This window comes from Strigops habroptila, chromosome 7 (genome assembly GCF_004027225.2).
Source record: "Strigops habroptila isolate Jane chromosome 7, bStrHab1.2.pri, whole genome shotgun sequence".
Taxonomy (NCBI): Eukaryota; Metazoa; Chordata; class Aves; order Psittaciformes; family Psittacidae; genus Strigops; species Strigops habroptila.
In genome coordinates, this window is record NC_044283.2 from 28,020,763 (window position 1) to 28,046,096 (window position 25,334).

Here is a 25,334-nt window from a genome sequence, read left to right on the forward strand (position 1 = left end):
GGAGAAAGATCTATTCTTTATGATTAGAAATATCAGGATATGTTCTTTTACACGTCTGGTAGGACCTGGGTAGGGTTTATCTCACCTAATTTCAGCTGTCTAAAGTTATAAATGTTTAACCTCAGCTTGCTGTCTGAAGATACCTTCTCTGGGCACCTTCTCCCATCTTCAAGCAGATAATCTAGAGTTGCATTTCCTTTGGAGGAAGCAGCATTGGTCTGAGTTAAAAACACATAATTCTTAGGCCATATCAGTTTGCTGTCCCAGTTCACAGCGTTGCTGCACCACCAATTGCAACAGCTCAGTAACACCGTGAAACCAGGACAGGCTGTATGGAGCAGAATACTGATACTGTTAAAACTTTCTGTTCCATGAAACAGCCTAGAAACAGATAAAGCACCCTGCAGGAGCTCCTTTGCAATCTCCATCACCTGCAGAAGGAGCTGATAAAACTAATTCATCCTTGACAGCTACCCTTTACAAAGCAAAGGTTAGGTGAGGTTAATTCCAAACTTTTTTGAATGTCACTGTCACTTTTCTCCCCAAAACAGATCTTTTTCTTGTATTACTCTTTGACATAGAAACCTCACAGAGAGGAACTTTTTTTTAAATTATTACTTCTTTTTCCTTTTAGTAGGAGTATGTGATTAAAAACCACAGAAATCAATAGTAGAATTGCAATCAGGTTTCCTAACTAAAACTAATTTTTACTCATACTTCAAACATAAGAGAGTTCAAACTGACAGCATCCTTTAGAAAATATTAAGGAGATAAGGAAAACATATGGTTTGTTAATAACAAACTCCCTGTATGCCAGTCACAGTCTTAGGATTGAATTAACACAAATTCATTTTAACATTTCACTTATTCATGGAATAGATATGAGTATCTTCTTCAAAGTTACAATAAGGAAGGGTACTGATTAACTAGCAAGGATTTAAACTGTAGAGATACGTATTAGGACAGCAAGACTTGGCATAGGTTAGCCAAGTAATGCTTAGAAAAATAAATTTTTAGAAAAGAATATACTCACTTCAAGAAGTAAAGTCTACAGGAATATCCACAATTCTCAGATGTCTGAAAAGATTCATATATTTATATATATAAAATGTATCTATCTATTAATGGGCAACAACCAAAAAAAAAAAAATCTATCCCAATGCTTACGGTTTCACAGTTCAAACATCTAGTTTCGTTAGTCAGTGTTCCCTGAAAAATCTCATGCACCCAGGTGAGTTCTTGTTTATTGTTCTCTTCTGCTTCATTCATGTTGCCATTTTTCAGTTTCCCATTTTGCTTTTCCTGTTTCTTCTCCTCCTGCAATATGTCTGCGATGGTGTTGAGCAGATAATTTAAAAACTCATGTGCATCCTGCTGCATGTAGTTGTCAAAGAGATCTGTGAAGAAGAGCCGAGATTTCTAAAGTTAAGTCTATCTTTTCCTTCAAGAAAGCAAACTAAATTCATTATTTCTTCCCAAATACATAGAATCATAGAATCAACTAGGTTGCAAAAGACCTTTAAGATCAAGTCCAACCATTACCCCAGCACTGCCAAGACCACCACTAAACCATGTCACTGAGGGCCTCATCTGCACAGGTTTTGAACACTTCCAGGGATGGTGATTCCACCACTTCCCTGGGGAGCCTGTTCCAGTGCCTGAGCACCCTCTCAGTGAAGAAATTTTTCCTAATATCCAATCTAAACCTCCCCTGCTGCACCTTGAAGCCATTTCTGCTTCTCCTCTCGCTTGTTACTTGGGAGAAGAGACCGACCCTCACCTCACTACAACTTCCATTCAGGTAGTTGTAGAGAGCGATAAAGTCTCCCCTGAGCCTTCTCTTCTCCAGACTAAGCAACTCCAATTCCCTCAGCTGTTCCTCACACGACTTGTGAACAGCTTCAGACCCTTCGCCAGCTTCATTGCCCTTCTCTGGAACCATTCCAGCAACATATTGTCCTTTGTTCAGCAAAGTGTTTAGGATTGCCAAAGAAGAGCAGTTCTGCAGTCATGCTGGCTTCAGTGAAGCTACTTTGGGGAAGGCTTCACCTCACCAAACTTTAGCTGACTGAAAGGTTATGCTCTGGTGTTGGTTGTGTAGGCTCCCACTACAGTCAATGAAGAAAGCAAGAGGGTGACGCTTCCTAAATTAATTCGTTAGACCAGTAAATTAACTCCTTAGACTAGAAGCCTAGCCTTCAGGTGGTCCTGACTGCCGCCCATACATTCCAAGTCCCTTAGACAACTAGAAACATCACAGAGTTGGGAGAGTAAGACACATGGCTGGGGAAACCGAAGATATTGAATGCTGACATGTATTAATGTACTGTGTCTGGCTGGGATGGAGTTACATTTCCTCACAGCAGCCAGTACAGTGCTGTGCTTTGTACTTGTGGCTAGAAGGGTGTTGACAATGTGCCAATGTTTTGGCTATTGCTGAGCAGTGCTCACGCAGCATCAAGGCCATCTCCAAAGGCTGGTAGGCTGGGGGCGGGCAAGAGGTTGGGAGGAGCAATAGCTGGGACAGTTAACCCAAACTGACCAAAGGGATATGCCATGTTATGACTTCATGTTCAGCAATAAAAGCTAAGAGAAGGGGGAAGGGAGGGGCCGGGGATTCATTATTAAGATGTTTGTGTTCTGAAGCAACTCCTATGCACACCAAAGCCCTGCTCCCCAGGGAGTGGCTGGAAATCACTTGCTGATACAAGGTAGTGAATAAATCTCTTTTGGTTTTGCTTTGCTTCCAGATGTCACCTTTGCTTTTTTTTTTTTTTTTTTTTTTTTTTTTAATTATGATTATTAAACTGCCTTTATCTCAATGCACAAGTTTTTTCATCTTATTTTCTCCCCCTGTCCTGCTGAGGAGAGGAGTGAGAGACAGGCTTGGTGGGCACCTGGAAGCCAAGGTTAACCCACCAAGAATGAGGATAATAACATCACCTAACAAAGCTCATTTTTCACATACAATCAGATAGCAGAGACTTGTCCTCTTCAGTAAGAAATGCTTGCAGGAGGAGAGGAGAATCTCTCAGTGGTGATTTAGTACAGACTTCTCCAGTGAAGGCTTAATTTGCCCACCATGTTGAAGAAAAAAAAATCTGTGTTCCCAGAAATAGAATCACACAATCACAGAATGGTTTGGGTTGGAAAGCACCTTAAGATCATCTAGTTCCAACCCCCCTGCCATGGGCAGGGACACCTCATATTAGACCATGTCAACCAAGGTCTAGACCATGTGACCCAAGGAAATGTTTATTTTTATCCCCCTGCTCCTGAAAAAGCTCATGTGGATTTCCGCTGAAAATACTGGACAGGTCCTTCAGCTTTGCAGTGTCTAGCCTGGACACAAAAGCAGGTTAATACACACTGAGTCTGGTCCTAGTTTTAAAAAAGTGGAAAACATAAGACCCAGCTCCTAAAAGTGATCCCAAACAGTGTGGGTGCATTTATCACTAGATGATTCAGAGCTAACTTTGTCACACTTTCTAATGCCTGCTCTGGAATGAACACTATGGCCATTTATATGCTGTCACTGGGAAGCAATTTCTTCCAGGTGTTTGATTAGTACTTTGTCTCTTCATTCAAAGCTCTCCTGTTTCTAAGCATACCACCCACAGTGATATGAACCCAGGCCAAAACAGAGCTGTCTGGCAGGCTTCCTTATTTCAAGATGTTCCTCATATCACTTAGACAGAACTACAAGATTACCCATATGCTGTTGCCAACCTAATGCTCAAAAAGAGCCTGATGCTTTACAAAGTAAGACTGTGCCCATTTCGAAGAACAAGAGGAGCAGCTGACATGTAGTTCACTGAACACATCTGCATACACAGTTATCTGTCCTGCAGGGTGTTTTGGACTAGTGGTGCCTGTAGCACTCCTGGGTTACACAGTTTCTATGCTGCCAACTGGCCTCAGTGTTGCCCTGTGCAATACTCCACAAAAAATAATTCAAAAATTACAGCAGTGTCCCCCTATTCCCAGCCCTATCTCACTGTACAGTGTGGTCTATCCCACCATGCTGTGAAAACATCACTGATTCATGTACCGCTGGCAATTTATGAGACCTGGTATGGTTATTCCAAGCATAGTAACATGTACGCAGATACTAAAATGTTAATATCTAAACCCCAAAAGTAATAAAAGTGTCATGGGTTCAGCTATAGCAGTCATTTTTCTCCTTCTTAGTAGCTGGTGCAGTGCTGTGGTTTTGACTTCCAGCCTGGGAGCAACGCTGATAACACCGATGTTTTTAGTTGTTGCTAAGCAATGTTTACTCCGACCAAGGACTTTCTCAGTCTCATGCTTTGCCAGGGAGGAGGGGAAGCCGGGAGGAAGCAGAGACAGGACACCTGACCCAAACTAGCCAAAGGGGTATTCCATACCACAGCACGTCATGCCCAGTGTATAAACTGGGGGGAGTTACCCGGAAGGCCCTGATCACTGCTCGGGTCGGGCTGGGTATCGGTCGGTGGGTGGTGAGCAATTGTATCCTCTCCCCTTGTTATTTCCCTTACCATTATTATCACTGGTGGTAGCAGTAGTGGTTTTGCATTACACCTTAGTTGCGGGACTGCTCTTATCTCAATCTGTGGGAGTTACATTCTTCCGATTCTCCTCCCCATCCCTCCGGGAGCGGGGGGAGGAAGAAGAGGGAGAGTGAGCGAGCAGCTGCGTGGTTCTGAGTTACCAGCTGGGTTCAAACCACAACAAAAAGTTATTTAAAAATTTAACCTGAACGTCTGATTAATATGATCACATTGTCCAATATTTATTTATACTTTCCTGATCAGTGCATGAAGTCTAAGAGGATTCCAGCTTTACACTTACCGTTCTCTTTTCGTAACCTTGATATGAACTTCTTTGGTGGAATAACTCCAACTTTCTTCTTCTGAGTAGCAATACTGTGAAAAAGATCTGCCAGGCAAGTCAAGAGATTTTCCTTCTTTTTCTGTTGGGCCTTGTATGATAATACATTTTCCCGAAATGGCCGGCAAAAATACAATGCCTGCAGCACGGAGTTACAGTAGCAGGTGTTCCCAAACTGCCATGTAAAATTAAAAACAATCTTAATCCCTGTGCATCACAATAAAACCAGTTGTTTCATTCAACTTCTGGCTCCTGTGTCCCTGTCACATACCAGCCATTGTGCCAGGCAGCAGCTGTAGGAATATATTTCCATACCCACCCCTGACACTGCACAGAAAAAACCTATGGTGTTCTAAATTAGCCAGGATACAAAGTAAAAATTTCCACTTGCAAGACGTCTATTTATTGTAGTGGATCTTGTTAAGCTTGTTTCCATATGTTAATATATTCTTGCTGGGCTCTAACAGCTCAGTAGCAGAATGACTAATGTTTTCAATGGAAAGAATTACTATATCTGTTTTATTTATATGGGAATAAACAAGTGATTAAACACCCTTCTCACTCATGCTCTCCTTAGTCAGACAGAAAAGCTTCTTGCTCCTCAAGAGAATCTGCTGTACCTAAGCTTGTACATACTTCTGTCACTCTCTCCCTCACGTTTCATGGCTAAAATATAGACTTTTAGCTTTATTGAAGTGTAAGTAAGTTCTAATCCCTGGAAATATCCACAGAACACAGATAGATTCTCTGGGGGTGTATCTTATCTTCAAACACCTGATACAGTTTTGCAACCCACTTTGCTTAATATTGGACCATTAGCAGCCCTTTCTCAAAAGAAAACAATCCTACCTTAGAACAGGTTTGGGGGAGAAAAGAAAAAAATATAGAGTAGAAACCAAAGTTTAAGTAACACTAAAGCCGTAGTTGTATATACAGTTTGCCTAATGAAAATTGTACTTACATTGACCAATCCAAAGTAGTGTTCATTGATTGGAAACTGCTCTGGGCCAATGTCTTTTTCCAGAGCAGAGGCATTGGTGCCCTATAAAATAAGGAGGAAGGAATTATTTAGGAAAATCAATATCATAAAATAAAGTTATGGACAGCATAGAAATTCGTTTTTTCCTTTCAGCTATGATTAGCCAAGCGAACTCTGTCTTATTAATGGCAAGCATGACAGTCACATGAGCTAATAAAAACATTTGCAGTTCTAGGTGGTGGAGCTGGCCTCCCCAGACACTCTAGTAATGGCTGCTTAGAAGTGAACAGGTCACAACAACAGTGGTTATCCTCACATCCACTTCCCCCTTATTTTTGCTGTGTATGGGAACAGTTGGATCTCATTACTCTCTTAACTCGTGAAGTTACTTATTGATCTTAAGCAAACCCCTAAAAGTTATCTTGGATAAACCAGTTTCTAGATTTAAAGCAGGTTTTTTAAACATTACTGAAACTCCTCTGAATCCCTTCTAATTCATCGGCAGCCTTTAACAACACTTGGGCTCCAGACTGAAACCCAGTTCTAGGAACAACATCACAAACATTAAAAGCAAGTGTAATATATCTGCCATTTGTCTTATCTAACATCAAAGGGTGCAAAAGCCCAAGCACTGTTTTATCTTAATCACTGCCTTGGTGTGGCAAGTTATGTTCAGCTGTATCTTCATTCCAACAACAAAGTTGCTTTCACAACTACTGGTCTGTGAAGTACAACCACTAATTTTGTATGTTACCTGTAGTTTTGCTATATTAAAATATCTATTTTTAAACACATTTTGATTACCAAGCAAGCTAGCAAGCTAGATTGCTGCCAAAAGAAATGTCATTACTCCTATTAGTTCTATAAGCATATAGATCCTTGTAGAACCTGATAAAAATGCTGTATTTGCACAGTATTCCCTACCAGTTAACAATTTTTAATCTGCATGAAAATTGCTTTACTGGCATCATACATTTATTTAGTTACTGAGCATACTCTGCAGTGTGAAGCATTAACAGATTATGCCTATAATATTTCCATCACACAAGAACAGTACAGTTGATTGACTTTCATAACCCATGTAAAATGCCCCTGTAAACGTGTCAACACATAAAACATCTGAAAATTTATGAGATTTCCAATGTTCCCGAGTTCAGTAGCTCCTGAGTTCAATGTTTCCTGTGTTCAATATGTACTTTGCTCTGAGACTTCATCAGCTAAAATTTTCGAAGTTACTGCTAATCAAATTCAGTAATGCTAGTGTCCCTTCCCCACCTTCTTCCCAAATCCTGATTTCTGTTTCCTTACTGCACTTACCATCACCACTGCTTGCTATATTATGCTATTATTTCATGTCAGCTCATCAAAAGAAGATGATTTTAGTCAACAGAATCAGTGGTGTGAAACTCAGCACAGGTGCTTGTTGAGAATTTGCAAGTGTTGAAAGTAAAGCAGCTCCTTCAAGCTGTCAGCTTCCAGAAAAGCTCCAAAGATTTTGTATTTCATATCCCCATATCAGATCTCTTTCCAGTCTCTCTTTCTCTCCCTCTCACACACAGCTCATTGCTCAGACCAAGTGTGTGATTTCCCAGACATTCCCTTTGAGACTGAAGTACTTTACCTGCACAATGCTCCATGCAAAGCTGAAGGGATATGTTATTATGTCCTCACTGGGCTCTGCTAACCCTCAGTAAGAAATCTGGAAAAAGGGATGATCTATACAAAGCAATTATTGGATACCTTTCAGTGGAGATGACACTGTGATAATTATGCAAGTTCCATATAAAGATTACTTTCTTTGCTTGGAAAGTCATCCTTGCCAAAAGATGCACAGATTTAGCAAAACACCCAACTTCCCGAGAGGGAGGAAACTGATAGATATTTTCCTATCCTGATATTAACAGTGAAGCAAACAGCCACTCTTACCCTCAAAACCTTGTCTGATGAAAGAAAAACATGACTACAGAAGATTAATGCAGCTTCTGAAGAAAGCCATGTTCAAACTAATACTCATTGTACAGCATTCAGATCAAAGCACAGGTTTTCTTCGATTACACTTTTAGCATTCCAATCAAGTTCACAAGCGTAAGAATGAAATGGGTGTTTTTCCAGCTTCGCAGGAAGTATTTTCCACACTGACAATAATTCTCCCTCTAGAATTCATAAAAAATAATATCTCTAAAAAGTAACCTCCTACTCTTTCGTAAACTACAGGCTAGTGTATGCTGTTAGACAAGTAGAATACAAGTGCTCTGCTAACTAGCTGCTCCTACATTACTCACTTCCCTTTCCTCTAGGGTCAGGGTTTCTTACTTCAGAGGATGCCTGATGGTTTGCAAACCCTTTCTAGCATTTAAATTGTCTTATAAGTATTGTGAGAAAGAGCAAGAATCAGGATTTACCAAACAAAACTATCACTGAAAACCAAACAAATCCATGATGTGCAATAACTGATCTTCATATAAAATCCATACATTGCCTGGAAATTTTCAAAGTGCATGTTGTTGAAACAGTGTATACTTAGTAACAGCTCACCATAGAGCTTTACTTCTCCAAAACCTTGCCTTAGCTGCAGCAAATATGAAACGGAACACTGTATGTCATTTTCCCAATAAAACAGAGAGGCTAAAATCAATCTTTGGGTAAGCTGACATTACTCCCATGGACTTCAATATAGATTGTGCTTTCTTATATCAAAGGCCATTTCAGTCTTGTTTATTTTAAGGTCTCCAGAAAGACACTGTTAAATTCACAGAAAAAGAAGAGTAGGAAAACAGGTAAGAAGCACAGAGACCTAATACTTCAAAGCAGGACACATGTCTTACATGGAGGAAAAAAAAAGCGTAGACAGACTATTTAGTAAACTCAAACCATGTCACATGCAATACATAATATATGTTTTGCATAGTAATTCTCCTCAAAAAGCAGTTGACATGATGGCAGAAGAAGTGATTGGAAATTTTCCAACCAAAGTACACCCGAAACCGTATAACTAAGCCAGGTTTCAACTGGAAATATTATGTCATTAGAGATCTGTTAAAGGCGATTCAGAACCCAGTTTAAAACAACCATATATAATATGGAAAACCTGATAGCCTACAGCAAAAATCACCATGACTATTTAGCATGGTTTTATAAGCATGGTTGTGCTTATTCCCACTCCCAGCAAGTCATTTTGGTCACTTCTGCAGTGAAAACCCACTCAGACAATTTAAATGCAATCCATTCTCTATGGTTTTATAAACAGTCCTGTGATTCAGCTAGGAAAATATCCTACTGCAGCTGAATCTACTGTAGTTTCATAAAAAACAGCAAGAGTGACAGTGCAGCCACAGAGCCTGAAATGAGGAGAGACCACATAAGTCAATGACCATGAAATAAATTCATATCACAGTACAGAGACAATAAAGAAGACTGGCTCCTGCTGAAAAGGATACACTAATGAAAGAAATACAACAAAGTGACTGTGGTGGACAGACCTTATGAAAATGAGAACTAGGTCAATGTGGAAACTCCTCATATGTATTCTGTGGTGTTGGTGAACCTTGATTCCTCTGAAGTTTTACCACTGAATCCAACAACCAGTATTAAGTCCTTATAAAATAGCAAAGACATAGATTTGGAGACACATTCAAGCATGGGTCAATTCAGGCTAAGCCAAGATTTCTACCACAGCATTGCTCCAAAAACATTCTGGCCATATGACCTGTATTTTTCCTTTGTGTTATTTTGCTCTGGGCGTTCTAATGGATAAGACTGCCAGTTTTCTTTTCAGCTGAAATTTCTGATAGTGTTGCTAAGAGTTTAATTTGTGCTTTGCATCACATGAAACAGATTAAGTTAAAAAAACCCCTTCCATTCCTTTTCATTTTAGAATGCAAACAAACTAACAATGCAGGGAAAAAAACCCACACCAGATTAGATCATTAAATCAGACGTAGCAAAATAACCTAAATACAATTATTCTATGGAGGATGAGGAATGGAACATAGCTAATGCAATAGATACTGCAAACAGAAGACTACAAACCAGATTAGACTAGACTAGTGCGATATAGCTGTAAAAAATGGCACTAACTTTTGAGAAATCTGCATGTACTTAAAGTAAATGAGTACAGTAAAGAAATTAGAACTTTTCATAGGTGGCCTATTGAAAACCTATTAAAATAGGTATCACCAAATAAACAGGAACTCAGAAGAGCTTCAGATCATATACAGCTGTGAATTAGATTCTTTTTTCTTAGTACTGAGAGAAAGTGAGAGCAACGCACTAGAAATAGAGTTGTTTCCTGAAGGGGGAAAATGAAGACTTAAGACAAACTAGGGATGACATCTAGGCTGGTAGAAGAGAAATTAGCATAAAAATAGAAATAGCTTCAGGGCCAGGCAGCCTGAGTTTCAGGATTTTGGAAGGCACAGCATATGGGAGGGAAGGGAAAAAGAACATAAAGAAAGAAGTGAAAGGCCTCCTGGCCAACAAATGGCAGTGCTAGATAACTCAAGAGAGAGGAAACAACTATAAATAAAATCCACAATTAGCTCCCAGAAACAAAACAAAGGAAATGAGAGTAAGAGACGAGCAAGCAATATCATACCATGCAGTATATGTGCAACTGCTTTCAACAGGCACATTACGTGCCTTCAGCATTGGACCTTGACTACCCTCAGGGACAACCTCAACTTTCAGAGAGGTATGGCAAGTAATTGGAATAGCTGAACCAGCCTTCTTCCAAACTCATAGACACTAAATGTCAAACCTGAAATGTTTCTGTAATTTTTAAAGAGTAACTCCCACAAGATGGTTGAATTTAACCAGATTAGCTTTTTCCTTTCTGCAAAGAAATGTTTTATTGTTTCTCCAGCAGAGCTATTTTGGGTCTTTGTTCCCACAAGATAAAAGGGGAAAGAGAGGATGCTATGAAAAATGTAGGGGATTATAGTAAACAATAAAAAGATATTGACTGACTGAAAACCAACTGTATCCTCATATTTTTCGATGGAAAGGTGATTTAAGACAATGTATCTTAAATAAACTAATCTTGTGCATTTTTTTTTTTCCCCAAAGAGTTTTCTGATCATTAAGGCATTTTATAAGAGCTCGAAAGGAGATGTCTAATTTGGTTTTTGCTGGTTGCACTAAACTACCTCTAATCACAGATCTAAGTATTACATACACCATAAATAACTTCAGCTCTTCACTGGGTGGTTACCAAGAAACAGACAAAAATTGAGAGGCTTGAAATCCTGAACCACTTAAAATCTTGGACAAAATGTGTAAGGCACTCAGTCTTATATAGCTTAAAAACCCCTTGGTTTTCTCAAAGCACAAAGCAAACAAGTACTGGAAATGAGGTTCTAGTGACAGGTCGCAAATGTGGTATCTAAATCTATAACTAATTTGTTTAAAATATTGGCCTTTAAAGTTTCCAGGATTAGACAAGCTTTACCAAACTGCAACTCAGTATTCTCTCATGAGTCTGTCTCTATTCCCAGCTTAACAGTTCTTGGATTAGTGGCACGCAGGCTTTTGCTGGAACAAGTAGCAAAGCCATTTTTTTGTTTTGGCCAGTTTCCTTCTTCAGAACACATAACCTCAAGATAGCTTCACAAGTGAAACAGAGACTGAGGTTTGCTTACAGACTATAATATCTTCAATAACATATTTGTCTGGGCCACCCAGACTGCATACATGGTGCGTTCTAAAGGCAAAGCACCTTCTAGACTTCATCACAGCTGCACCAGCTGGAGTACTCTTTGATAACCTGGAGACAAAAGAAAGAATATCGTCATTAAATCTCAATATAACATGAGTTATGAGGGCTGTAGTTATGTTGCAGGATGTGTTTAGAATTCAAAATTTTTTTTGACAGTGTTTTTCTTTTAGAGAAATGTTTGAAAAAGTTGAGGCAAGTACAAGATTCTGCACATAAAGAGAAGAATCATCTGTACATGCAGAGAATGGGAAACAGCTGACTAAGGTAGTAATGGAGAGGTAGTGAGGAGAGGAAAGGAGAGGACAGGAGAGCAAAATAGTCTAGAAACTATAGTGCAATATAAGATGCATAAGCATCAGCTATGCAGTGTTATTTCAACGAAACAAAACAACAAATGTTGACAACATAATGAAATTCTTACAGACAGGAGTCTACAAAGTTCTTAAACTTTCCTGTTTAACTTGTCACTGGTAAGACTTCAGACAGGACCTTACACCCAGGTTTGGGTGCTAAGTTTCAAGAAAGGTGAAGATAACTGGAGAGAATCAAAAAGAAGGCAGTCAAAATTAAAATCTGAATTCCAGAGAAAAATGACCTATAAAAAAGGTTGAACCAGGTTGTGTTGCATAAGATAGAAAAGGCTGAGGCAGGGCATGACAATATTTTCAAGTACGTAGTTTGCTATAGAAGGGAACTAGACTGTTCTCGATCTCAAAAGTGGACAGGACGAGAAGTACTAAGCTCAAATTACAGTGATGTAGATTTGGGTAAGATATTAGGAAACATTCTAGTCATGAAGACTTTGAAGCATTGGGATAGGCTGCCTAGAGGGATGATGTAGTCAGTACCCCTGGAAATTTTCGAGTTTGACAGATACATCAGAAATAACACAGGTTTATCAACTGGAATTCCAGTGTACAGTTGGAGACTTTATTATCCTAGGACAGTTTAGATGCAACTACTATTAGGTCATTCATTGTGAAATCAAATTAAATAACCACAAAACACAATATCCAGTAATAGCTAGCTTGAAACCATCAATACAGCAGCGCTCTCTGCAAAGGCTGAGCATGCTTAGAACATGCTCAGAATGGAGCCATGACAGAGGAGATGAAAGCAGAAATACTGGTGTACTATGGTGTTTAGAGTACATGACATACACAAATGTATATAAGTGTATCCATGAAACAGCCAGCCAAGGACAGTGTCTTGAGGCTAAAGGAAGATAACAGAAGAGACGTTGTTGCCTGCTTCTCTGACTGGCCATGATTTAACTCCACAGACTGACTCTTCAAGCCTATCACAATCTCACCTCCTGCGTGGCGCTTGCCCACCACACAGATAATCAGGTTCCAGAGTCTGCTTTTAATCCCATCTCCTCCACAATTCAGACTCATTCAGCCTTTCTGAACTATAATTAAGAGGTTCCTTTATTAAGGTATTTAGCAAAACCACTGATTTGCTATTAATTCAGCAACTTGAAGCCAAAGACAATGCATTTAAAAGAAAGACACTGTAAAACACACACTGTACTCATTAATTGTCCTGTTTTGCATATCTTCCATGCAACTAGTGCATGATAACCACTTCGGGTATGTTGGCAACTGTGAGGTATTTCAGATGATACTTTTTATCAGAAGTGATCTGAATGTGTTCAAAATGCTCCATTTATTAAATTGACAGAACACTCTGCAGTGAAGATTGGATTATTTGAAATACTATTACAAAATTATTAAAAGGGGGATTAATACCTGTTCCCAGCAGAACATTAAAAGGTATTTGGGAGAAATATGGTCCGCAGAGCTTGTTAGCCATCTCCGTAAAAAAAAAAAAAAAATATATATATACATTCTGAAATCGTTAGATGTCCTTCACTGTACATAACAGTAATATCTCTAGACCACAGCTGCAGCATGAGGTTAACTTAGAAATTCAGGCTGTACCAAAACCTTATCAACAGAGAAACATGCTGCAGAGGATTTCAGTAAGCAACAATCATAGAATCATAGAATCATAGAATCGTAAGGGTTGGAAAGGACCTTAAGATCATCTAGTTCCAACCCCCCTGCCATGGGCAGGGACACCTTGCCCTAAACCATGTGGCTCAAGGCTCTGTCCAACCTGGCCTTGAACACCGCCAGGGATGGAGCATCCACAACCTCCCTGGGCAACCCATTCCAGTGCTTCACCACCCTCACTGTAAAGAACTTCTTCCTTATATCTAATCTAAACTTCCTCTGTTTAAGTTTGAACCCATTACCCCTTGTCCTACCACTACAGTCCCTAAGGAAGAGTCCCTCCCCAGCATCCTTGTAGACCCCCTTCAGATACTGGAAGGCTGCTATGAGGTCACCACGCAGCCTTCTCTTCTCCAGGCTGAACAGCCCCAACTTTCTCAGCCTGTCTTCATATGGGAGGTGCTCCAGCCCTCTTATCATCCTCGTGGCCCTCCTCTGGACTCGCTCCAACAGCTCCATGTCCTTTTTATGTTGAGGACACCAGAACTGTACGCAGTACTCCAAGTGGGGTCTCACAAGAGCAGAGTAGAGGGGCAGGATCACCTCCTTCGACCTGCTGGCCACGCTTCTTTTGATGCAGCCCAGGATACGGTTGGCTTTCTGGGCTGCAAGCGCACACTGCCGGCTCATGTTAAGCTTCTCGTCAACCAACACCCCCAAGTCCTTTTCTGCAGGGCTGCTCTGAATCTCTTCTCTGCCCAGCCTGTAGCAGTGCCTGGGGTTGCCCCGACCCAGATGTAGGACCTTGCACTTGCCTTGGTTAAACTTCATAAGGTTGGCATCGGCCCACCTCACAAGCGTGTCAAGGTCCTTCTGGATGGCATCCCTTCCCTCCAGCGTATCAACCGAACGACACAGCTTGGTGTCGTCGGCAAACTTGCTGAGGGCGCACTCAATCCCACTGTCCATGTCACCGACAAAGATGTTGAACAGGACCGGTCCCAACACCGATCCCTGAGGGACACCACTCGTTACAGGTTTCCAACTGGACATCGAGCCATTTACCACAACTCTTTGCGTGCGGCCATCGAGCCAGTTTTTTATCCACCGAGTGGTCCATCTATCAAATTGATGTCTCTCCAATTTAGAGACAAGGATGTCATGTGGGACAGTGTCGAATGCTTTGCACAAGTCCAGGTAGATGACATCAACTGCTCTGCCGCTGTCCATCAGTTCCGTGGCTCCATCATAGAAGGCCACCAAATTGGTCAGGCAGGATTTCCCCTTAGTGAAGCCATGTTGGCTGTCACCAACCACCTCGTTGTTTTTCATGTGCCTTAGCATGTTTTCCAGGAGAAACTGTTCCAAGATTTTGCCAGGCACAGAGGTGAGGCTGACTGGTCTGTAGCTTTCCTGGGTCTTCCATCTTCCCCTTCTTGAAAATGGGGGTTATATTACCCTTCTTCCAGTCATCGGGAACTTCACCTGACTGCCAGGATTTTTCGAATATGATGGACAGTGGCTTAGCAACTTCATTCGCCAGCTCCTTCAGGACCCGTGGATGGATTTCATCAGGTCCCATGGACTTGTGCACGTTCAGGTTCTTAAGATGGTCTCGAACCTGATCCTCTCGTACAGTGGGCCTAAGGTCTTCGTTCTCACAGTCCCTGCATTTGCTTTCCAAGACTTGGGTTGTGTGGTCAGAGCATTTGCTGGTGAAGACTGAGGCAAAGAAGTCATTAAGAACCTCAGCCTTCTCCAAATCCATGGTAGCCAGTTCTCCTGATAGCTTCTGGAGAGGGCCTACATTGTCCCTAGCCTGTCTTTTATTTGCTACATATCTATAGAATCCTTTCCTGTTATCTTTTACATCCCTTGCCAAACTTAATTCTAGCTGGGCCTTAGCTTTCCTAACCTGGTCCCTAGCTTCTCGGGCAATGTTCCTGTATTCTTCCCAGGCCGCCTGTCCTCGCTTCCACCTTCTATAAGCTTCTTTTTTCCCTCTAAGTTTCCTCAGCAGCTCCTTGTCCATCCATGGAGGTCTCCTGGCCCTCCTGCTGCACTTTCTTCTAGTCGGGATGCAACACTCTTGAGCACGTAGCAGGTGATCCTTGAATACCGACCAGCAGTCTTGGGCCCCCCTGCCCTCTAGGACTGTATCCCATGAAACCTTACTAAGGAGGTTCCTGAAGAGGCCAAAGTCTGCTTTCTTGAAGTCCAGGGCAGTGAGCTTGCTGCACGCTCTTCTCACCGTCCTGAGGATCTCAAACTCAACCATCTCGTGATCACTACAGCCAAGGCTGCCCTGGAGCGTTACATTTCCAACCAGTCCCTCCCTGTTGGTGAGAACAAGGTCCAGCATGGCACCTCTCCTCGTCGGCTCCTCTACTGCTTGAAAGAGGAAGTTGTCTTCCACACAATCGAGGAACCTCCTGGATTGCTTGTGCCGGGCCGTACCGTCCCTCCAACAGATGTCAGGATGGTTGAAGTCCCCCATGAGGACCAGGGCCTGCGAGCGTGAGGCTGCTCCTATCTGTCTGTAGAGCGCTTCATCCACAGAGTCCTCTTGATCAGGCGGCCTGTAACAGATCCCCACCGTAATGTCCCCTGTTGCTGTTTTCCCTTTGATGCTGACCCACAAACACTCTGTTACCTCATCACCCGTCCCCAGACAGAGTTCCATACTCTCTAGCCTATCACTGACATAGATAGCAACGCCCCCTCCCCGTCTGCCTGGCCTGTCTTTTCTAAACAGCCTGTAACCTTCCATTCCAACATTCCAGTCATAGGAGCCATCCCACCATGTTTCTGTGATACCAATGACATCATATTCCCGTAGCCTTGCACACATCTCTAATTCCTCTTGCTTGTTCCCCATACTACGGGCGTTTGTATAGAGGCACCTTAGCCGAGCTCCAAATGAAGCCGACTCAATGGCTGGGGCAGCTGGAACATCTCTACATCGCTCCAAGCACTTATTACAGGTGCTGGCAACTGACCAGGAATGTTGGGATGGATCAATGCTCCCCTCCCCCAACACATCTAGTTTAAAGCTTTCCTGACCAGCCTGGCAAGCCTCCTACCAAAACAGCTCTTCCCCTTCTTTGTCAGACCAGCTCCACCAGCCTCCAGTAGATCTGGCCTCCCAAATGGAGCCCCATGTTCTAAATAGCCAAACCCCTGACTATGGCACCAGCTTTCTAACCATTTATTAACCTGCCAGACACGCCTAGCTTTTTTAAGGTCCTCCCCTTTGCCCTGGAGAATCGATGAAAAAACTATCTGAGCTCCAGAGCCCCTAACCACCTCTCCCAGGGCTCTGTAGTCCTTCTTAATGTCCTCCAGGCAACTGCTGTCTATATCTCTAGCACCCACATGGACCACTACAAGGTGGTAATAGTCAGCAGGACTTACTAGAGCAGGCAGCCTCTCAGCAACATCCCTGATCTGAGCCCCCGGCAGGCAACACACCTCCCTCGAGACTGGATCAGGCCGGCAGATGGGTGCCTCTGTGCCTTTCAAAGTAGAGTCCCCTACTACTATGACCCTCCGCTTCTTCCTGGAGGCACCAGTAGCGATCCTCTTTACTGGTGCATCAGCAGGGTGCTCATTAGGTGTGGTGGGTGCTTTCTCATTAGCCTCCTGCAGAACCATGAAGCGGTTCCGGGTGGGGACATCAGATTTAGGAGGAAGCCCCTTGTCGTTAATTGTCCTCTTCCTCCTTTTTTTGTTCGTTTTTCTCGTGACTAATTCCCAGCTTCCTGGGTTGCTGCCCTCCTTCGTTCCTATACGAGCAATGCTGGACGTTTGCAGCCCCTGCGCAGTTTGAGCCTGGAGCAAGCAGCCCAGCTTCCTCTCAGCTTCCCTGGCATCTTTTAGCTCTCCAACAGCCTCCCGCAGCTCAGCCACCTGCTGCAGGAGGACCTCCACCAGAGCGCACCGAGTGCAGCCCTGTCCATCGTGCACCCCCGCCTCACGAGACCAGTCGAGGCACTTTCTACACTCCGAGGTCTGCGCCGCAGCCTCCCCTCTCATCGGCTCTGTCTGGGTGCCTACGCTGGCCACCGCCGGGGCAGAGCTCCCACAGCGGGCCCTGCTCCTAAGGCGAGTGCTCACCATCCCGCTCGCTGCCCGCTCGCCCTGCCTGCGCGAACTGCCGTGCCACGCCCTGACTGCCCGCCCTGGTCGCCGCGCTCCTGGTCGCTCGCGCTCCCTGGGATGGGTTTTACCCACTGAGGGCTGGTGCCGTCACTCCTGGCACCGCCCCCTGTGAGTCAGCTGCTCGCGTCAGCTGAGCTGCCGGCTCCTGGGCAAGTCCTGTCGAGGACTTGAGGCTCCCTCGGTCTCTCTTGCCGCTCCGAACTGAGGCTCCGGGACGCTGTGCTTCCCCCCGCTCCGGTGTTAAAGGCGTCCTCTCTGGAGATACTCACCTCGGCAATCTTAAAATGCCATCATGCCTATCCACCTTTGAACCAGAATTTTGCACTTGACCCATCAGGTTATCTTACAGAAGTGATACCAAAGAGGATTATGACATCCTAGGAGCTAAAAGCACATCCCTAGTCTGTGTCTACCTGAGGGCTACATGGCACTGGGTGTTGGTATTCCCTCAAACATGGTTCCTTCAATGTATCTTATACTTCTTCACATCTACCGTACCTGTCCTACATAAAAGCTGATGTTTGCCTATTTTGTGCCGCCTTCTATGGCAAACATGGTGTGCAGAAGGACTGGATGAACTCTCACAGTGTCTGAAAAGAAGGAAGGAGGAACATCTTAGGGACTAGACCTCCCTTTTCAGTGAGGTTGGCCACTGTGCCCACGTAAGAGTCCCTCAGATTCCTTTGGTCACAGCTGCCTTCATCCCCTCCACCCCAGCAGAACAAGTTTCAGCTCTTTGGTCTCATTAAACAAATCAGTGCATAATAACTAGTCCTATTGCTATTACAACTGGGAAAGGGGGGACCTGGTAAAAGGCAATAGAGGAATTTTGTTTAATTCTAAAAAGTTGTGCATTTGAGTATTAACTACAAATAAATGTGCCAAGTGGAAGGTTTGCACCTAACATTCTTTCTTACCGATTAGCTGCTACTGTGCCTGCCTGAGTATGTGAGAGCTTATGCAGTGAACATATAGTGCTAGATTTCTTTTGCAAGCAAGTTAGATACTGTCCCTGGCTTCCTTGGTTCGCTTGTTTTGATCCTGGATAAGACTGAACCTCTACCATCTTCAGGAGACCAAAATTACAACCTGAGATACTAGACCTCAGGCAGTCAATTCAATAGCAAACACACATCCTAAAATGCTGACTAACCAGGGTCCCTTAAGCTAAATTCATTCAGCCAAATTTAATCTATTTTTCCCCTTTAGGACGTGAAAGTTCTTGGACAAATGAACAAAAAACTTTGCCAAGAAAGCACTACCATTGAAAACATAATCTGTGTTGCATTCAGAGAAGGACAAGTACTTCAGGACCAATTCCTCCCTTTGTCTCTCCTTCCTCCCTCCAAGAAAATCAACCAGGCATCATCCTTTTTAAAAAAAAAAAAATAAAAATAAAAAAGCCCCAGACCACTAAACAAACAAATAAACCAAACACAAAAACCAACTCTGAACACTCTCAAGTGGAACTGGAATGGAAAAAGATAAAGAACAACATTACTGTGTTCGACCAGGTTAAAAAACTTAGAAACATATCCTTATGCAGCATTATATATCAAAATATATTACCTAAAAATTATGCGGCTATTAGTCCACAAATTGTAAGTAGTTCTGTTCTTCAAGCTCTATGTTATAGTGCAGGTGCCAGAATTAACGCCTTTGGTAGATTTATACAGATGCCCTAAATCAAACTAGCACTGCAAATACTCAGGTTTTATACAGGTAAAAGGTTTTCTTACCTACCTCTAAACTTCCAATGTCCCATTCTTACGGATGGTTATCATAGGTCCTCCTACAGACCACTGAGTCTAAGTCCACCACCTTATCTAAGACACATTTGTGGAGGAGCCATGATGCAGTGTTGCAAATACTTCCAAGAAGTTATGTTTCCCTTACAGCCCCAAATTCCTGTAGCTTTCTGGTTTTTGGGTTTTTTTGGTTTGGTTTTTTTTTTTCCCTATAAGAACTTCCAGTCCCTGTGGATTGTCCAGAAAAGACTAAATGTGACCAGCACAACACAACATCTCTAAAAGCTGAGTACACATACCCCAAGGAATATGTAGCTTTAAAACATCACTATCGTTAAACCAATTTCACCTTCTGTTGCAGTACTGGCACCATGAGCTAGAACTGCTTTGAGCTATGAGCTCTTGTATGCCTTTTCTGCGTGAGGCTTTAATTCTTCCCTTCAGCCTCTCTATATCTCAGACGCTACTCTTGCAGGATATACTGGCAGTGACAGCTGAGCAGCACACCATTAGAACAACCTCATCAGTTTTGCTGTGAATCTGTTCAGTCTTTGGGAGAAGTGTGCTGTATACAAGTACACCTGTCTGAAGGACATGAAAAAAATCATAGAGTTCCTAGTACTTTATGCCAATGCTGAAGTCTTACAGCCACCTAAGGGTCTCAAGCTCCCCTTCATGTGGTGCTCTCCTGTGCAGTCAGCAGAGGATCACACCCACCATTCATCAGCAATAAAAACTGGAGCCTGCTTCAGAAGGAAGGTGAATGCAGCCAGGTCTTCCACTCAGTTCTGTATTGTTTCTAAAACCTTTATTTTCAGTATCCCTGGCCCACTGGCCCACAGGACTGGGAATTATTAAGAATAACAAAAAGTTTAGAAAACTACTTACTGTTGGTGGAGAAAGGTGAGCACCCAGATTATTTTACCCCAAGTGTAGATTTTACCCCAAGTTGTAAGTTTTTTTAACCCCAAATCCAACCCTCCCTCTCTGCATTTCAGAGCAGGCACTTCAAAGGGAGGTCTGAGGCTTAAGTCAAAACTACGCGTGGGATGCCCTGGCCATCTGGTTGGGAAAAAAAAGCAAGCCCACTTAAGTGGACATGTGGAAGGGGAGCAGGCTTGCAATCTGCACTCCCTCTCCCATATCACTGCTGCTGATCCCTCAGGAGCCAGGCCTCTGTGGCTGTGCCTGCTGCCTTACCCTAGAGGCAGGCTCCCTTCTCCATAGCCAATGAATGGTACGTGTGGCATCACCAGCACAAGGCATGCTGGGGCACCACATGGAGGGAAGCTGGCAACTGCATGTAGCTGCTCTTGAAGAACCTGGAAATAAGGGGCAAGAATACAGACTAAACCAACAAAATTTATAGATATTTGCTCCTCTTCTGGTTGCACTGCGGTGCTTGACACACACCTATTTCTTTGGCATGTTTATTACTGCCTCACTGTATTAATAAACCCTTGACAGACAAAGTTGGAGTTCTCTCTTCCCCACCAAGAAGTTTCCAAAATCTAAACCTAATCAGATGCTCCAAAATTGCTAAGATTAAAATTACACCCAAGAACAATGCAGAAAGTGTCCTTTCAAGTGTTCCTGGGAAGGAAAGTGGCAAAATCTGAAGATAACAAACAAAATAGTAATGTTTACTTATTCCTTTCTAATTGCCTAGTCTGATTTAGATAATGCTAAGTGGTTCAAAAGTGCTTAACAAGCAGTAGTCCTGTCTGAGTGGCATGCAGCGCAAGCTAAATCCCGTTAGATCTAAAGCAAAGACTTCCTAGAACAGGTACCTAGTATGAGGATCTGAAAGTATGGTATCAGACATCTAAACATCCTCGTTTTCTATGTAACCTGGGGAGCTCCTGGCACCATGAGACCGCAGCCTGAGATTGTTAAATAGGGTCACTGACTTCATGCGGATTCAAAGCCCAGTTTTGGGGTCCTTTCGCAGCATTACTAGGGCAGGAGGAAGGGCAGGAGGAGGAACGGCAGGCTGCGGCTCCGTCTGCAACGCGCACCGGCCGGGTCCAGCCCCGCTCCGGAGGGCCCCGCACCGGCTCAGCATCTCCATCCCTCCCCGGCCCATTCCCGGGCTGCTCCGGGAAAACTCCTCGGGACATCGCCACTCTCCGGCAGCCGACTCGGTCCCAGGCACGTCCCGACGCAGCCTGCACGGCTCCCCCGCCGCCGGGGGCAGGGATGCGGTCGCTTCCTTCTCCTGGCGCTCCTGGGGGGAGCCCCCCCGCCGGCCCCGGCCGGGCCTGCCCCCGGAGGGGCTGCGTGCGGCCCCCGCCCCCCGGCCCGCCAGCACTCACCATATTACAGATGGAGGCGATGTTTCTGACGGTCATTAGTCTAAAGGTTGCAGCGATCCCACACCGCCATCTTTATAAGGTGAAAACAGCCCCGCTCATGGTGGGAAAAGCGCAGGAAGGGAGAGGGGGCGGCTGCGGCTTCTGCTCCGGGGCTGGGATAAAAGCAAGAGGAGGGGACGGCACAGGCACCCTTTGCACCCGCAGAGCGGCGAGAAGGACGGAGCTTCCCGCCCTCCCTCCTCCGGGCGAGTGACCGGGAGCTTCAGCAGCGCGGTGAGCACAGCCGCTTCTCCGCTCCTTCCGCCTCTGGCTCTCGCACGGTCCGCAGGGCCCCGGGCTCCCGCTGGAGCGCTCAGCCGCGCCTCTGCGCCAGCCGGCACCGCGCTAATCTCTCCATTCCTCCTCCTCCTCCTCTCCCGGCGGCTGCCGCTCGCGGCTCCATTGCAGCGCCGCGCCCGTTGATCCGCTCTGACAGTGCCGGGCAGGGAAGGTCAGCGGCAGTGCCCGCCACCGGGCACCCCGGCGGGGCGCTGCCGCCGCAGCCAATGCGCTGCGGGGAGGAGGGGGCGCGGAGTTGGGGACTGGAGCTCCGGGGACCGGGGAGCCTCAGTCACCGGGCCGGGAGCAGCCACAGGGCTCCAAAACTCGGGTTCGGTGCGTGTTAAGCCGTATGGGCAGGCGGCAGGTGAGGGATGGGAAGGCAGAGCCCAGGCAGGGCCACAGGGATGTGTGGCAGTGCCAGCAGCATTGTACCCTGGAACATGATCTCTCCACCTAGTCTGGGGTACACAGGAACTCAGGCACTTACAAATCCCAGAGCAGTAGCCTGATATGTCACTTACTGCCCACAGAAGGTGATTTGTATTGCCATTCATGCAGACAACATTCATCTTCACAAATACTGCTTTGTGATCATGTCCACACCACACACCTTAGTGCCAAAGTGCATTCATACAACACCGTTAATGCGATAATCTCAGTTCCTCTTCAAGCACAAGTAAGCCAAGGCCCATGCCTTTCTCTAGGGCAGAGCACTAGGAGTGTATTAAACTTACAGACGTGGTAATAGGCACAAGGTTGTTAAATAGCTAACTTGAGGCCACACAGCAAATCTCTGAGGGAAGAAAGAACGAAGTTCAGCTAAGGCAATGCCTCATCTTTGAATTCCCCATTTCCTTAGCAGATGTTGCTCTTCTCAGCAGAAGCTGAAGAAGCCCATTTTTTGTTCCTCTGCTATGCTGAGGAAACCAGTCAGAGGAAGAGAGAACTGCTAACATTTCTACTGACATCCCTGCTCCTCACAGCACCTAGGAGCATGACAGTTCTTGGCTACGCTTTTTTTTCGTGATGCTAGAATACAATAGTTTTAGCCTACAGAGCCTGCCCCACAGGCTTTATTTATAGGAAACATTCTGAAGCCAGTAAGAAGGTCTATGACTACTAATAGAAATCTGACATAGGCAGTAGCATCTAAAGATAAATTCCTATCCTGAGAATGCTCTTAGGTAAGCGGCCTCAATCCAGCTCATTGCGGACAAGTGCCCACTTTATAATAACATATCAAATTTGACATTAGTTGGCATCCTTCTGTTGATGGTTTCAGCAACGAAACTCGACATGGAGTTGTCACAGAAACAGAACTTTCTCTCCTCAGTAAATTGGATTAGTTACATTAAATCATTGCAGACATTTGAAATACTGGATGGAGAAAGATTTTTGGACATTATGGATTGAAGGCATCAGGGCTGCTAAACTGCTTCATAAATGTATAAATCACTATGTAAAAGAGGCATCAAATAATGTAACACTGAGAAAAAATAGTCTTTGTCATAATTCTATTAAGTTCATGGTCTTGCATTATGTGTGAATTTGATCGCAAGTGTTCAATTTTCTTAAACTCTGAGGACTGGATGATACATAACATCACATGTTTTCTCTGCATACGTAGCTGAGGGAAATGGGAGTTAAGCCGAGGTGTCATTTCAGGACTGGCCACCCCCAGCCTCAGTTCTGAAGTAATCAAGGCCCATTGGTCTCTGGTGCATTTCTAAGCAGCCTGCAGAGCCTGGCAGTACTGCACTACAGCTGGGGTTTAAATTCACATCCCTTTAATTCCAGAAGCCTAATTGTGTACTCTTTGCTGCAGCCCGTTTATTGAATAAATTGAAGTTCACTGTAGAGAATCGTACTTGCTCTCAGTGAAAAGTTTCGAAGCAAATGAAAGGGTATGAAAGGTGATTAAAAAATGTGGTAACTAATAATGCCATGTGCCTCACATATATTTAATGCCAAGCACATCATTCCCATAATATGAACCCCAGAGAAATCACACAAAGTAGTTAAATGAAAAAGTAAGGAAAAGGTAAGTGGTACTTTCATGCCTTTGCTTTCTCAGTAATGCCAATTACTTCACTTCAGAATAAAGTTTCAGGTGGTTTCTGTTTGTTAAACTTCCTTATTTTTTTAACATAAAATTAAACTGCTATTAGTTAAACATTTATTGTCTGTTCAAGGAAATGACAAATGTTCAAAATAAGCATAATTGGAAATATGCACACATACATAATTCTGTGAAGAATTCAGTATCCTTATCCTTAATGCTAATAAAAATACTTTCATTTAAGAGTGGACACATTTAATGACTTATTTCCGAGGAATCATAATAAAAATAAGAACTAATCCACAAGTGTTTATGTGCCAGTTGAACCAGAGTTTAGCACTGGCTTTTTTGCTCTTCAGACATATATGAAACCGGAAAGAAGAAAGAAACTTTCACACTTGGAATGGGCTGGTGAGTGTTTTGGTTTTCTCTTGGTGTTGTCATTTTCAGGCCTAGAAAGTTTGTTTCCGTAGCTGTTTGAAAATAGAAAGTGCTAAGAAAAGCAGCAAATGCTAGTTACAAACATTATAGGGACTGTATGAGTGAGAACAGTGAACAATTGTTTCCACTCTAAAGCATTGCCCTATCTCTTCATAACAAACAACTAACCCTGTGTTTGAGTGTTAGACAAAGAGAAGGAAAACAAAGGACTATTTATAACCTAAGAGTGCTTATATAATTTCTGTTGAAAGGTCAAAAAATGCCTCCTGCATTTAATTTTAGATCCGTCTTGGTCTCATCTGGTTATACGCTGTAACATTTTTATTTCACTACATAAAATAGGAAGCTATTGTAAATATCCTCTTTAGCTAGCAGAGGCTTGGACTTCCATAACATTTTCCACCTGACCTTCTCAGAGTACTTTGCAAACATTCTCTCAGACTTGTCAGATTATGGGTGGCAAGTTAATATTAGCTTCTTTTACAAAGCAAGAAAACAGGCACCAGAAATATAGCAACTTGTCTAAAGTTACACAGGAAAGTTAGTAGCAAAGCTGGGACTCGAATATCTGCCCACGTTGTGCTACAAAGAGGATATTGCATTTCCTCTGCAGAAATCTTGGAAAATTCCACAGAGGGTTCATTTATGTTTTTCTTGTAATAAACTCTGGTCCAGAAATGGGTAATCATCAGTTGGTTTTGCTGAACAAGTGTTTGGAGCAGAATCAAATTTAGGATACATTTCCAGGCAATTAAAGGGACATGTTA

The 25,334-nt window shown here is 43.5% G+C and overlaps 1 protein-coding gene across 2 annotated transcripts in view; it reads right to left on the reverse strand.

The window, feature by feature from the left end:
• Positions 1–22,305, reverse strand: part of USP46 (ubiquitin specific peptidase 46) — a 39,056-nt gene extending 16,751 nt beyond the window's left edge. The window contains exons 1-4 of one of the 2 annotated variants that reach the window (XM_030491946.1): positions 21,747–22,305; positions 5,834–5,914; positions 4,834–5,047; positions 1,168–1,397 (exon numbers count right to left, since the gene is read on the reverse strand). In XM_030491946.1, coding sequence (XP_030347806.1) covers positions 1,168–1,397; positions 4,834–5,047; positions 5,834–5,914; positions 21,747–21,782 — 561 coding nt within the window. In that variant the 5' untranslated portion in view covers positions 21,783–22,305. Of the gene's footprint in view, positions 1–1,167; positions 1,398–4,833; positions 5,048–5,833; positions 5,916–21,746 lie in introns of those variants that run through there. The other variant, XM_030491947.1, reaches the window with a different exon arrangement.
• Between the last annotated feature and the right edge of the window lie 3,029 nt (positions 22,306–25,334).